Raw genomic sequence first — 16,511 nt, forward strand, 5'->3', positions numbered from 1 at the left:
TTTTTTTTTGAATAATAGCTGGGCTGAGCATCTTTTCATATATTCATATATTTAATGACAACTGTAATTTTTCTATCGATTTTCTATTTATAGCTTTTCCTCATTTACTTAGTTGATAGTTCCTTATTTATTTTTTCTAACTTTTATTTTAGGTTCAGGGGTATATGTGCAGGTTTGTTATATAGATAAATTGCGTGTCTCGAGGGTTTGGTATACAGATTTTTACCCAGGTAATAAGCTTAGTATCCAATAGGTAGTTTTTTGATCCTCTCCATCCTCCCATCCTCCACCCTCAAGTAAGCCCCAGTGTCTATTGTTCCCATCTTTGTATCCATGTGTAGTCAATGTTTAGCTCTCACTTATAAGCAAAAACATGTAGTATTTGACTTTCTGTTCCTGAGTTAGTTTGCTTAGGATAATGGCCTCCAGCTCCATCCATATTGCTGCAAAGGACATGATCTCATTCTTACGGCTTTGTAGTATTCTATGCTGTATATGTATGTACATTTTCTTTATCCAGTCTACCATTGATGGGCATCTAGGTTAATTCCATGTCTTTGCTATTCTGTATAGTGCTGTGATGAACATATGTATACATGTGTCTTTATGGTAGAATGATTTATGTTAATTTGGGCATATATGCCCAATAATGGGATGGCTGGATTGAATGGTAGTTCTAAGTTCTTTGAGAAATCATGAAATCACTGTGCTTTCCACAGTGGCTGAACTAATTTACATTCCTACAAGCAGTGTGTCCCCTTTTCTCCATACCCTTGCTAGCATCTGTTATTTTTTAACTTTTTGTAATAGCCATTCTGACTGGTGTGAGATGGTATCTCATTGTGATTTTCATTTGCATTTTTCTAATAATTAGTGATGATGAGCATTTTTTCATATGGTTATTGGCTCAATGTATATCTTCTTTGGAGAAGTGTCTGTTCATATCATTTGCCCACTTTTTAGTGGGGATGTTTTTTTCTTGCCAATTTGTTTAAGTTTCTTATGGATTCCAGATATTAGATCTTTATCGGATACACAATTTGCAAATATTTTCTCCAATTCTATAGGTTATCTGTTTATTCTGTTGATAGCCTTTTTTTCTGTGCAGCAGCTCTTTAATTAGGTCCCAATTATCAATTTTTGTTTCATTGCAATTGCTTTTGGTGTCTTCATCATGAAATCTTTGCCTGGGCACATGTACAGAATGGTTTTCCTAGGTTTCTTCTATAGTTTCAAGTTTTACATGTAAATCATTAATCTATCTTGAGTTGATTTTTGTATATCGTGAAAGGAAGGGGTCCAGTTTCAATCTTCTGCATTCATCTAGCCAGGTATCCCAACACCATGTATTGAACAGGAAGTCCCTTTGGCCACTACTTATTTTTTCAAACTTCGGCAACTTTTTGTCAACTTTGTCAAAGATCAGATGGTTGTAAGTGTGCAGTATTATTTCTGGGCTATTCTGCTCTACTTGTCTATGTGTCTGCATTTGTATAACTATCATGTTGTTTTGGTTACTGTAGCCTTGTAGTATAGTTTGAAATTGGGTAACATGATGCCTTCAGCTTCATTCAGGCTCTTTTTTGTTTCCTAAGAATTTTATAATAGTTTTTTCTAATTCTGTGAAAAATGTCACTGGCAGTTGATAGGAATAGCATTAAGTCTGTAATTGCTTTGGGCAGTATGGCCATTTTAACAATATCAAATCTTCCAATCCATGACCATGGAATGTTTTTCCATTTGTTTGTGTCATCTCTGATTTCTTTCAGTACTGTTTTGTTATTCTCATTATAGACATCTTTCACCTCCTTGGTTAGATGTATTCCTGGGTATTTTACTTTTTTGTGGCTATGGTGAATGAGATTGTGTTCTTGATTTGGCTCTCAGCTTGGACATTATTGGTGTATAGAAATGCTACTAATTTTTGTGCCTTGATTTTATATCCTGAAACTTTGCTGAGTTGTTTATGAGATTTGGAGGTTTTGGGCAGAGACTATGGGGTTTTCTAGGTATAGAATCATATTGTCTGCAAACAGAGATAGCTTAACTTCCTCTCTTCTTATCTGGATGTCATTTATTTCCTTCTATTGCCTGATTGCTCTGGCTAGGAACTGCAATACTATGCTGAATAGGAGTAGTGATAGTGGGCATCCTTATGTTGTTCTGGTTCTCAAGGGGAATGCTTCCAGTTTTTCCCCATTCAGTATGATGTATTGTTTTCCCATTTAAAAAATCTTTATTAACCTATTTAGTTTTAATATTTATTCTTATTCTTTGAGATGGAGTCTTGTGATATTGACCAGGCTGGTCTTGAACTGCCAGGCTTAAGTGACCCTACTGCCTCAGCCTCCAGAGGAGCTGGGATTACAGGTGTATGCCACCACACTTGGCTTCTCTGTTTGGTTTTAAACATCATCTTTTTGTTAATGTGTTTTATCTAATGATATTTACCAGCAATCTCTAGTTATTGCTAATGAGAATAAAAATTTTCCTTTTTGCCACTTGTATTTATTCTGTGATAAATTTTGTATCAAATACTTTATTCACTTTTCTAACAAAGGGTTTTTTAGTCTCGTTAATTTGCAAGGTATTTTGGTGGTGCTGGAATCACTAGATCATTTTCCATTCAAACTTAATTCACTTTGTGCTCCTTTAAAAGCAAATATCTTTAACTTCATTCTATCATTTACTGATTATTTAAAAATTCAATGGGAGATTTTCCATTTTTTAATAACATAATTTTTCTCTTTTTAAAAACTATTCATAACATTTTTAAATTTACTTTTACACTAATAGATGTCTAATGATGTTTTAATATCAGTCTTTGGATAAGCAATTAAATAATCCACATTAGTTAAATAAAAATATTCATTCAATACTAAACTTACATTGGATAAATCTGAGATTCTTGACTTTAGTCTGAGATCAATGTCTTTCTTTGTGTTCTTTGGTGTGTTAAAATATACATAACTTCGAATTGTTGCTGATAATAATCCATCAGTCCATTCCATAGTATTAGGATCCAGTTGTCCATATAGTTCACTGAGAGTGATACACTTTGGATTTAAAACACAAATATCTACTTTTCCTTTTCTTTCTGAAATCTGGGAAAAATCCAGTGTAGTTTTTAAAGACATTAACTATAGACCAATTATTTAGTTTATTTACATTCTTATTATTAAAAGGTTATAGGAGAAATCTTTCACACCAAAAAAAGATTTTATATAAAGGTAGCAATTTGCAAGGAACAGTAAATATTGACTTCTTAAAATTAGCCATAATATACAAATCATTCTTTTAAAAAATTGTAATACTACAAACAGTACCCCGAGAAAAAGTGGAAAAAAATCTGTGCCTAATCCAGGAACACAGTATATAAACTGGCATGTAATGTGTCTGAGGACAGGGTTGAGTATAAATGTGAGAGACAATAGAACACACTTTTAAGCTTAAGGTCAGAATTGACACTGAAATTAACCTGATTTGCAATATTTTAACCTGTCTTGCCAGAATATCTGGTCTCGTTTTATGTATCCCAGATGTCAGGCAGAAAAATTGGCAGGCACTTCTTCAGAGAGATTACAGACCTTTGGAAGCCTAGGGCAAGAGATTACAGGTAGAAACATACGACAGACCATATAAGGCCTCAGGGAGAAGTTTGGGTAAAATCTTTGGGAAATTAAGACATTCATATGGGGGAATTCTGAAAGCCATATGCGTCAAGATGTATGCTCAAAGACCTGAGATGAATTGAAACTTTCATCTTAAGCTTGATCACTAGACTCAGAGCAGGCCCAGCTAATCAGTCAAAAACTACCCCAGCAAAGATCAAGTCTGAGGAAACTGGAAAACGGTGTAAGAACAAGTAGGAACTATCATTAAAGATACATAAATTATAAAAGGGAACCAAATAGAGTTTATAGAGCTGAAAAATAAAATAGTTGAAATAAAAATCAACAGTGGCATTCAATAGCAGATTTAAGCAGATAAAAAAAGAATCAGCAAACCTGAAGACAGGGAAGCCAAAATTACCCATTTGAAGAGAAGAAAGAAAAAAGAATAAAATAAATAAACAGAGTCCAAGAGACCTACGGAATACCATAAAGCATATCAATCGATACATTATGGTAATTCCAGAAGAAGAAAAGAGAGAAAAAGTAGAAAAAAATGTTGGTAGAAATACTGGCCCCAAATTTTCCAATTAATGAAAGATATAAAATACAAATCCAAGAACTCATGAAACACAAAGAAAAATAAACACAAAGAGATCCACACATTATAATCAAACTATTAATGTCCAAAGGCAAAATCTTGAAAGTAGCAGGAGAGAGGCAATACAAGGGATCCTCAGCAAAATTAAAAGTCAATTCTCATCAGAAAGCACAAAGGCCAGAAGGCATGGGATGATAGAAAGTGCTAAAACAAACAAACTAAAAACCAAAACTGTCAACCAAGAATTCTATATGCAGCAAAACCATCTTATGAAAGTGAGGGAGAAACTAAGGCATTCTCAGATAAACAGAAGCTAAATAGTTCATCCCTGGGAAACCTACCCTACTGAAAATGCTGAAGGGATGAATAAAGGGATAAATGCTTCAGGCTCAAATGAAAAAAACAATAAATAGTAACTCAGAGCCATTTGAAGAAATAAAGATCTCTGGTTAAGGTAAATATGAAAGCCACTATTACTTTATTTTTGATTTGTAACTCCTCTTTTTTTCCTATATAATTAAAAAAATAAATGCATAAACAATAATAATGAATCTATATTAATGGGTACACAATATATAAAGATATAGTTTGTGACACTGACAACATAAAGCAGGGAACAGAGCTGGGAAGGAGTAGAATTAATGCCTGCTATTGAAGTTAAGTTGGTATCAGTTCTACTGGATTGGTAGTTATGTGTTTACTAGGGCTGCCACAACAAAATACCACAGTCTGGGTAACTTAAACAACAAATTTATTTTCTCTTTTACTCTGAAGAGTAAAAGTCTAAGATCAAGTTGTTAGCAGGTTTGATTTCTTCAAGGCCTCAATCCTTGACTTGCTGATAACTGCCTTCTCACTGTGTCTTCATGTGGTATTTTCTCTGTGCATACACACACCTCTAATGTCACTTTGTGTTTGTAAATTTCCTTTTCTTATAAGTACACAAGTCAAATTGGATTAGGGCCTGCTATAATAGCCTCATTTTAACTTAATCACCTCTTTAAAGGCTGTATCTCCAAATATACTGTAATCCTCCCTTTTCTATAGTTTCACATTCTGCAGTTGCATTTACCTGTGGTCAACTGCAGTCCAAAAATATTAAATGGAAAATTCTAGAAATAAACAATTTGTAAGTTTTAAGTTTCATGCTATTTTGAGTAGTTTCATGAAATCTTGCACCATCTGGCTCTGTCCCACCTGGGACATAAATCTACCTACTAATCAGTCACTCAGTAACAACTCAGTTATCAGATTGACAGACACAAGAAGAAGGGTGAGTACAGTATAATAAGATATTTTGAGAGATAAAGATCACATTCACATAATTTTTATTACATCATATTGTTATAATTGTTCTATTTCATTAGTTGTCATCATTCATCTTTTACTGTGTCAAATTTATAAATTAAACTTCATCATAGATATGTATGTATGGGAAAAAACATAGTATATATAGGGTTCAGTACTATCTGTGGCCCCAGGCATCCACTTGGGGTCATGGAATGTATTCCCCATGAGTAAGGGGAGATACAAGCTGAGGTACTGTCGGTTGGAGATTTAACACATGAATTTTGGGTGGGGGGACACAATTCAGACCCTAACAGTTGTTAACTGCAATCTCCCAGGTAACTATTTTAAAAATGAGTAAAAAATGAAAAGGAAATGAAGAAGGAATCCAAATGTTACACTAGAAAAAAATCAAACACAAAAGGCAATTTTGGAGGAATTGAGAAACAAAAAAGATACAAGACATAGAATAAAATCGCAAAAAGGCAAAAGTCCATCATCAGTAATCAAAATAAAATAGATTAAGTTTGCCAATTAAAAGAAGAAATTGGCATAGTGAAGAAACAAAAACATGATCCAAATATATGTTGCATACAAGAGACTGACTTTAAACCCAAAGACAATAGTTCAAATACACAGTTTGAAAGTAAAACAAAGTTTTTTTCAAGCAAAATGAAATGGACAAGTTCCTAAAAACACACAAATTACCAAAACCAACTGAAGAAGAAATAGAAAATCTCAAAAGACCCATAACAATAATCAAAAACTTCCAACAAAGAACAGTCCAACTACAAGTGGTAGATAAATTCCACCAAACACTTAAAGAAGAATTAACAACAATCCTACTCAAACTCTTGTAAAAGAAAAAAAGAAAGAAAGAAAGAAAACTAGGAAACACTTTCTAATACATTCTATGAGGTCAGCATTACTCCGATAGCATACCCAAAGACGGCACAAGAAAAGGAAACTACAGACCAATAACCCTTAAGGATATATATGCAAAAATCCTCAAAAAGATGCTAACAAACTGAATCCAACAGCACATTTAAAGGATTATCACCATGACCAAGCACAATTCCTGGTCATGCACCATGACCAGGAATGCAAGGGTAGTTCAACATAAGAAAATCAATCAATGTAACCCACCACAATAGTAAAACGAAGGAAAGAAACCACACGATCATATCAAAAGGCACAGAAAAAGCATTTGACAAAATTTCACACCTTTTCATGGTAAAAAATGCTCAGAAAACTAGGAAGAGAAGTAAACTTCCCTAACTTGATAAGGGGTATTTATCAAACTCACAGTTAGCACCATACTTAATTGGTGAAAGACTGAAATCAGGAATAAGACAAGGATTCCAAAGAATAAAATGCCTAGGAATAAATTTAATGATAGGAGAAAGATTTGTGTATTGAAAACTAGCAAACTTTGCAGAAGAAATCAGAGATATAAAAATGGAAAGACATCTGTGTTCATCAATCACAAAACTTTATTATTAAGATGGTAGTGTTCACCAAAATGATCTACAGGATCAACGCAATTCCTATCAAAATTCCAATGGCCTTTTCTGCAGAAATGGAAAAGCCAATCCTTAAATTCATACGGAATTGCACAGAGCCCCAAATAACAAAATGTCCAAAAAACAAAAAAACAAAGTTGGAGAACTTGCACTTCCCAGTTTCAAAACTTACTACAATAATCCGCCTTTATCCCCAGGGGATACATTCCAAGGCACCTAGTGGATGCCTGAAACCACAGATATTACAGAACCCTTTATATATTATGTTTTTCCCTATAGATACATACTTGTGATAAAGTTTTAGAAATTAGGCACAGTAAGATGTTAACAATAATTAATAGAACAATTAAAACAATATGATATAATAACTTAAAACTGATATGAATGTCATCTTTGTTTCCCACAAAATGTCTTATTGTACTGTACTCACTCTTCTTGTGATGATGATATGATAAAATGCCAATATAAAGAGATGAACTAAGGTGAATGATGTAGGCATTGTAATGTAGTGTTTAAAGCTTATGAATTGTTTGCTTCTGAAATTTTCCATTTAATGTTTTTGGACCACAGTTGACTATGAGTAACTGAAACTGTGCAAAGTAAAAACCATGGATACAGGGAGACTACTATATAAAACTATATAGCAATCACAACATATCTATTCTGGTATAAGGAAAGACATATAGAACAATGAAATAGAACTGTGAGACCAGAAACAAACCCAAACATCTGTGGCCAACTGATTTTCAACAAAAAATGCCAAGATCATTTAGTGGGGAAAATAATAGACTTTAACAAATGGTGCAGGAAGAGCTGGATATCCCTATGTAAAAGAACGAAGTTGGACCCCTACGCTTCACATCAAGAAAGGGAAAAGAGAACTCACAAAACAGGAAAAAAAATTTGCAGATCACAATCTGGTAAGAGTTTTGTGTCCAGAATATATAAAGAACTCTCACAACTGAACAACAAAAAGACAACAATTTAAAAATGGACAAAGACATGAACAGACATGTCTCCAGAGAAGATACACAAATGGCCAATAAGCATATGAAAAGGTATTCAACACCAAAACTACAATGAGATAGTACTTCGCATCCACTAGAATGGGAAATAATAAATGTTGGTGAGGATATGGAGAAACAGAAAGCCTCATACATTGCTAATGGCAATTTAAAATGATGTAGTTACTGTGGAAAACACTTTGGTGGTTCCTCAAAAAGCTAAACACAGAATTACCATATGACCCAACAATTCTATTCCTAGGTATTTATCCAAGAGAAATGAAATCATATGTCTACTCAACTTGTACACAAATGTTTACAACAGTAATATTCATTGCATCCAAAAGGTAGAAACAACCCAGATATATATCTATATACATCTCTGCCAAAAGAGGCAAATCTATAGAAAGAGAAAGCCAATTAGTGGCTTCCAGGGAATGGGAAGATAGGAGAATAGGGGGTGATTTCTTAATGAGAAAGGGGTGTTCTCCTGGGGTGATAAAAATATTTGGAAATTAGAGGGAGGTAGTAATTGCATAACATTGTGAATATATTAAATGTCACCAGAATGTACACTTTAAAATGGTTTATCTCAAGTGTGTGAATTTTACCTGGCAATACATGGTGAAGTTATACCATGCCAACCAGCAATTACATTATTGGGTATAAAATTTTTAAGGACACACATATATCTAAAGGCATATAGCAAGGAGTGTTCCTATGATGAAGAGGAAAAAGAAAGATAAGGAAATAAGGTAAATAAATTAAACAAAACTAAACTAAAATAAAGAGAAGGTCTTGAACAGACCAGTAAGAAGAAAGTCATAAACTAAGGATGACCAAAATAATTCCATCACCTCAGGTCCTACTACCATTCCTAAGTATGTTTATTACAATTATATCTTTAAAAAACAAAAATTTAAAACTATGAAACATGTGAGAATCATTAAATAAATTATAGTATAGTCATATATACAGAATACATTAATTGGGATATTTGTCAGAAATGTTTAATGTCATAAGGTTAATTCTCAGCATATAACATTACGTGAAAATCCCAAGGTAGGAAAAACTAAGATTTCTTATACATGGTACTATCTCGGTTATTTCAAAATATATTTAGTGTAGAATAAATAATCAAAGCTAATACAGTAATATGTTTTCACATTTTACTGTATTATCATTCTAGGTGATTATTATTTCTTCACATTTTATTTTCCAAATTTCTCACAATTATATGTACTACTTTTGTACTTAAAAAACTGTTTTTAATAAAGCAAATTACTGTCTTCACAGTTGTTGTGAGAATTAAATAAGATAATTCAAGCAAAAGTGTTTTGGCACCCTGCTTGGACCTTTTTAGGTAGTCCATACATATTAGTTATTATTATTATTGCTGTGATAATTCACCTCTTATTAGTTATAATAACTGTGTAAGAACTAATTGAGATCTTTCAGGAAGTAAAATTTGCATGAAGGGAAAAGCAAAAAGATTATGAACTACTACATGTATAATCTCGAAGCCGGATATTTCCCACTAACAGAAAAAAAATCCACATAACCAAGAATCTGAATTTGTAAATTTTTGGAATATGTTACCAACAATAAATCACTACCTAAGTAATTGAAGTACATATTATTTAGTGGAGTCTGACTTTATATTGAATAAAAATATATCATGACTAAGTAGGCACTATGCAAGGAATTCAAAGACAAGTTAACATTAATAAATCAACATAGTTTATTACATTAATCAGTTAAAAGATTTTAAAAATAGATGCTGAAAATAATTTAATAAATTCTAACAGCCAAAAAAAAAAAAAAAACCAAAGTGTAATGTGAATAGAAAATTCCAAAGTGTGAAAAGGAATATTTATCAGTGACCAAGATCAAATATCATATTAAATGCATAAATATTAAATACATTCCAGATAAAGTAAGGAAGAAATATTACAGTTAACATTGTATTAATGTTAACTTGGAAATTAATTAAAATTAACTTGGAAAGTTAATTCATTAGAAGTTATATAAATATTCAAAAAAAGACAAAATTATTTTCATTTGAAGATGATTCAATTGATACCTAAAAACAATAAGAAATTAAAAGTTCATTTATTAAGATGCCTAGATACAAAATAAATATACAATAGTTTCTTTAAACTAGTAATGATCAGTTTGAGATTTAAGTTAAAAATCCCACTCATTATGATTCTTAACTACAAAATTCCTAGCAATAAGTTTAATGAGTAATGAAAATACCAGTATAAAGAGAACATAAAATATTAAAGTGTAAAATAAGATATGAACAAATAGAGAAACATTTTATTTAACAGAACATTTACCTTTGAAGCAGATTTTCTTTCTGCAACTGATAAGAAGTCTGCAATTGGTAATAGCGTTAATGCTTTTTCCAAAATTCTTCTGACTGTTGTCTTTCCTCCACCTGTTGGGCCCACTAACATCACACCAACACAAACCTAAAACAAAATTTACAGATTTATTCATTCATTAATGATTTTAAGTTTATTAACCAATATATCTCTATAGCCATTGACTATTTTATTTTTTTGTGGCTATAATAAATGAGTTTGTGTTCTTTATTTGGCTCTCAGCATGAATGTTATTGGTGTATAGAAATGCTACTGATTTTTTTTTTACATTGATTTTGTGTCCTGAAACTTTGCTGAAGTTGTTTACCAGATTTAGGAGCCTCTTGGCTATGTTTTTTAAAATTTATTTTTTATTTTTTATTTTAATAACAGGTACAGAGTCATACCATCAGCAAAGAGGCATAATTTAACTTCCTCTTTTCCTATTTGGATGTCTTTTCTTTCTTTCTTTTACCTGGTTGTTCTGGCTAGGACTTCCCGTACTATGTTGCATAAGAGTGGTGTGAGTGGGCATCCTTGTCTTATTCCAATTCTTAAGCGGAATGCTTTTAGCTTCCACCTATTCAGTATGGCTTTCTTTCTTTCTTTCTCTCTTTTTTTAAGATATGTTCCTTTGATGCCTAGTTTGTTGAGATTTTTTATCAAAAAGGGATGTTGGATTTTATCAAATGCTTTTTCTGCATCTACTGAGACAATCATATGTTTTGTTTTTGTTTTTTTTTTCTTTGAGACAGAGTCTTGCTCTGTTGCCCAGGCTGGTGTGCAGTGGTACAATCTGGACTCACTGCAACCTCTGCCTCCCAGGTTCAAGCGATCTCATGCCTCAGCCTCCTGAGTATGTGGGACTACAGGTGTGTGCCACCACAGCTGGCCAATTATTGTATTTTTAGTAGAGATGGGGTTTCTCCATGTTGGCCAGGTTGGTCTTGAACTCCTAGTCTCAAGTGATCCACTCACCTCTGCCTCCCAAAGTCTTGGAATTGCAGGTGTGAGTCACTGTGCCCAGCCAATCATATGGTTTTTAATTCTGTTTATGTGGTGAATCACATTCATTAATTTGCATATGTTGAACCAACTTTGCATCCCAGGAATCAAGCCTTCTTGATCATGGTGAATTCACTTTTTTTGATGTCCTGCTGGATTTAGTTTGCTAGTATTTTGTTGAGGATTTTTGCAACTATGTCCATCAAAGATGTTGGTCTGTAGTTTTCTTTTTTCATTGTGGTATTGCATGTTTTGGCCTGATTTTGATATTAGGATAATACTGATTTTATATAATGAGTTTGGGAGTAATCCCTACTTGATTTTTTATTTGAATAATTTGATTACCATTGGTATTAACTCTTCTTTGTACATCTGGTAGAATTTGACTGTGAATCTTTCTGGTCCAGGGTTTTTTTTTTGTTTGGTAGGTTTTTGTTACTGACTCAATTTTGGAACGTGTTGTGGGTCTTTTCAGGGTTTCAGTCTCCTCCTGATTGAATCTTGGGAGGTTGTTTGTTTCTAGGAATTCAACCATTTCCTCTAGATTTTCTATTTTGTGTAAATAGATGTGTTCGTAATAGTCTTTGAGGATCTTTTGTATTTCTGTAGGGTAGTTTATAACATCATCTTTGTTGTTTCTGATTGTACTTACTTGGATCTTCCTTTTTTTTTTTGTTAATCTAGCTAGTGGTCTATTGATCTTGTTTGTCCTTTCAAAAAACCAACTTTTGGTTTCATTGATCCTTTGTATAGATTATTGGGTCTCAATCTCTCAATTTTCTTCAGTTCTGCTCTGATTTTAGTTATTTCTTTTCTTCTGCTAGCTTTGGGATTAGTTTGTTCTTGTTTTTATAGTACAGTTGGGTGCAATGCTAGATTGCTAATTGAGATCTTTCTAATTTCTTAATGTAGGCATTCAGTGCTATAAACTTTCCTCTTAATACTGTTTTTGTCACATCCTAGAGCAGGTACCACACTGCCCATGGCCTCTAGACCTTTGCAGCACTGGGGCTTGCCCAAGGCCTGCAGCCACCACTGCCTACCTGCCATTGATATTTATTCATGGCCTGAGGCCACTTTAGTTAGCCAATGGCCAGGACTTTGATCCATCCTGCCAAGGCAGCTGATTCCCTTCTTGCCTGGGTTGGGTCTAGAAGTACTGTTCAGGAGTATCTGCCTGGAATCAGGGTCCACAAGGCTCTTCTGGTACTCTAGTTTACAATGGCAGAGCTGGTACTAGGTTCCAAGGCAAAGTCCCCTGCATACTTTCCTCTCCTAAGTGGAAGGAGTCTCTCTTCACACTGCACTGCCTGGAGCTGGGAAAAGAGTGACATGGGCTTTGCATAGCTGCTGCAGCTGATCTCATGCAGGGCCACACCCAAATCCCCCAGCCTGCCAGATCAGCACAGCATTGGCAGCACCCAAGGACTGTTATACTATGGCCTGCCTACCACAGAATTTTATTTGGGACCTGAGCCCACTTTAGTCAGCCAGTGGTGAATTGGGTCAGGACTTGAGTTTCTCCCACTGGGATGACAGATTCCTTTCTGGTCCACAGTGAGTCTAAATACTCTCTTTGTGCTCACCAGCCTGGAATCAGGGGCCATGGTGTTATGCCTGGTGTTGTCTTTTATCGTGGCAGGGCCAGTACTAAATGCAAAGTCTCACACACTTTCCTCTCCCTCTCTCAAGTGGACAGAATCTTTCCCTGAGCTCTGTGCTGCCTGGGGTTGGGGTAGGGCTAGTGTAGGCAGTGTGAGACTGTTCTTTCTACTTTTTTCAATGTGTCTTTTCTGTTAATTATGATAAAATTAGGTACTCTGATCTCTCACCTAATTATTTAGCTCTCGTGAAGGTGTTTTCTTGTGTGGATAGTTGTTCAATTTGATGCTCTTTCAAGGGTATGATTCTTTGAAGGTTCTATTCCACCATCTTGCTCTACCTCATCCTCCCTAAAAGTTTTAGATATTCACATTTCCCATTTTTAAATTGTCTGGAATTTTTTTAACGTGCCAGTTGAGGATCTATTTTTCCCTATGTGAATAATCATTTTTCCAAGACTTTTCCTTACTGGTTTGCTACTTCCATCATATATGAAGTGTCCACATTTAATAAGGTTAATTTCTTAATTAATTCCTTTTTATTTTATTTTATGAGATGAAGTCTCACTCTCTTGCCCAGGCTGGAGTGCAATGATGCGATCTTGGTTCACTGCAACCTCTGCTTCCAGGGTTCAAGTGATTCTCCTACCTCGGCTCTCAAATAGCTGGGATTACAGGCGCACGCCATCATGCCCAGCTAATTTTTTTTTGGTATTTTTATTTTTTAGTAAAGACAGGGTTTCACCATGTTGGCCATGCTGGTCTCAAACTACTGACCTCAAGTGATCCACCTGTCTCGGCCTCCCAAAGTGCTGGGGTTTCAGGCATGAGCCACTGCACCCAGCCTGACTTATTCTATATTTTATTCTTTTGGTTTATTTATCTGAATAAAAGGACAGAATAGAAAATCCAGAAATAAAGCCATGTACCTACAACCATCTGATCTTCAACAAAACTGACAAAAATAAACAGTGGGGAGAAGATATTTGCAAACTATGCATCTGACAAAGGTCCAGTATCCAAAATCTATAAGCAACTTAAAGAATTCAACAAGCAAACAAATAAATAAATAAATAAATAAATAACTCCATTAAAAAGTGGGCAAAGGAGATGAACAGACACTTCTCAAAAGAAGACATATAAGAGGCCAATAAACATATGAAAAAATGCTCATATCACTAATTATCAGAGAAAAGTAATGAAAACCACAATGAATTGGTTTCACATCAATTTGAATGGCTGCTACTAAAATGTAAAACAAAAACATATGCTGGTGATGCTGTAGAGAAAAGGGCATACTTATACACTGTTGGTGGGAATGTAAATTAGTTCAGTCACTGTGGAAAGCAGTTTGGAGATGTCTCAAAGAACTAAAAATAGAACTACCATTTGCCCCAGCAATCCTATTACAGGGTATGTACCCAAAGAAAAATTAATCATTATACCAAAAAGGTATCTACATTCATATGTTCATTGCAGCACTATTCATAGTAGCAAAGACATGAAATCAACCTAGGTGCCCATTAATGGTGGACTGGATCAAGAAAATGTCACAAATATACACCATAAAATACTATGCATCCATAAAAAAGAATGAAATCAGGTCCTTTATAGCAACATGGATGCAGATGGAGGCTATTATCCTATACAAATTAGCACTGAAACGGAAAATCAAATATCACAAGTTCTCACTTACAAGTAACAGGTAAATCTTAAGTACACATGGGCAGAAATTTGGGAACAACAGACATTGGGGACTCCAGAAGGAGGGAGGAAAGGAAGGGAGCAAGGGTTGAAAAAATTCCTATTGTGTACTATGTTCACTATCTGGATAACGGGATAAATAGAAGCCCAAACCTCAGCATCACACAATATAACCATGTCACGAACCTGTACATGTACGCTGTAAGTCTAGTATAAAAACTTATTTTAAAATAATGCATTAGAGGGTCTTAATAGCAGATCCATCAGAACAACCAGTGAGCTCAAAGACAGGCTATTTGAAAGTACTCAGTGGTACAGTTTGAATATTTGTCACCTTCATAAATCATGTTGAAATTTGATGTCTGATGGAGATGGGGCCTAATGAGAAGTGTTTATATCTTGTGGGGGATCCTTCATGAATAGATTAATGTCTTCCCTCAGGGGTGAATGTGTTCTCACTCTAATAGTTCCTTCAAGAGCTGGTTATTAAAAAAAGCCTGGCATCTTGCCCATCTCTCGTTTCCTATCTTACCATGTTACATCTACACATGGCAGCTCCCTTTCACTTTCTGCCATGCGTGGAAGCAGCCAGAGGCCCTCACCAGGTGCCAAATCTTGAACTTTTCAGCCATCAGAATTATGAACCAAATACACGTCTTTTCTTTATAATTTACTCAGCCTCAGATATTTCCTTATAGCAACACAAAACAGACCAAGACACACAGTGAAAGTAGAATAACAGACAAGAATGAAATTGAATGAAGGATGCTCATGACGTCTGTGGAACAGCATCAAAAGAGCATATATAAAAGTCACTAGCCTTCGAGAGAGAGTGAGAAAGAAAAAGGGGTAGAATGCTTATATCAAGAAATAATAACAGAAAACTTTACAAATGTAGAGAATGATATAAATATCCAGGTACAGAAAGGTCAAAGATCACCAAGCAGATTTAACTCAAATAAGACTACCCCAAGGCATATAATAAACTCTGAAAGATCAAGGACAGGAGAGGATCCTAAAAGCAGAAAGAGAAAGAAACAAATAACACTTAAAGGGGTTCTGATACATCTAGCAGCAGACTTTTCATTGGAAACCTTACAGGCCAGAGGCAGTGGGATCATATATTTGAAGTCCTGACAGAAAAAAACTGTCAACTGAGAATACTGTAGCCAGAAAACCCATTCTTCTAACATGAAGGAGAGTTAAAAACTTTCTCAGACATGAAACAGCTGAGGGGATTCATCACCATCAGACCTGTCTTACAAGAAAGGCTAAATGGAGTTCTTCAATCTGAAGGAAAATTATGATAACATGTAACAAGAAAATATTTGAAGGTATAAAGCTCACTGATAAAAGCAGGTACACCAAAATTCAGATTACTCTAATACTGTAATTGTGGTGTGTAAAATACTCATATCTTTAACATGAAGACTAAAAGAGAAAAATGTCAAAAATAATAACTAAAACAATTTGTTGTGAGATAGACAATATAAAAAGATGTAAATAGAGATATCCACAAGTTGGAAGGTGGGGAAGATGGAGTTATAATGTGGAGTTTTTTAGTTTAGTTTGTTTCTTTTCGTTGTGATTAAAGTTATGTTGTCATGAGTTTAACTTATTATAACTACGATTTTTCAGAACCACAAAGCAAAAACCTATCATAGATACACTATAAATAAAAAGCAAGGAACTAAAGCATACTCCCTGAGAAAATCACTTAAGTACAAAGGAAGAAAGGAAGAAAAGAAGAAAGGAAAAGACGAGTTACAAAAACAACCAGAAAATAAGTAACAAAATGGCAGTAGC

The 16,511-nt window shown here is 34.3% G+C and overlaps 1 protein-coding gene across 1 annotated transcript in view; it reads right to left on the reverse strand.

Moving 5' to 3' along the window:
* The window catches only part of DNAH14 (dynein axonemal heavy chain 14), a 458,298-nt gene that overhangs the window by 198,929 nt on the left and 242,858 nt on the right, over positions 1-16,511 (reverse strand). The window contains exons 37-38 of the mRNA XM_054659353.2: positions 10,369-10,503; positions 2,889-3,104 (exon numbers count right to left, since the gene is read on the reverse strand). Coding sequence (XP_054515328.1) covers positions 2,889-3,104; positions 10,369-10,503 — 351 coding nt within the window. The remainder of the gene's footprint in view (positions 1-2,888; positions 3,105-10,368; positions 10,504-16,511) is intronic.

The sequence above is a fragment of the Pan troglodytes genome, chromosome 1 (genome assembly GCF_028858775.2).
Source record: "Pan troglodytes isolate AG18354 chromosome 1, NHGRI_mPanTro3-v2.0_pri, whole genome shotgun sequence".
NCBI classification, from domain to species: Eukaryota; Metazoa; Chordata; class Mammalia; order Primates; family Hominidae; genus Pan; species Pan troglodytes.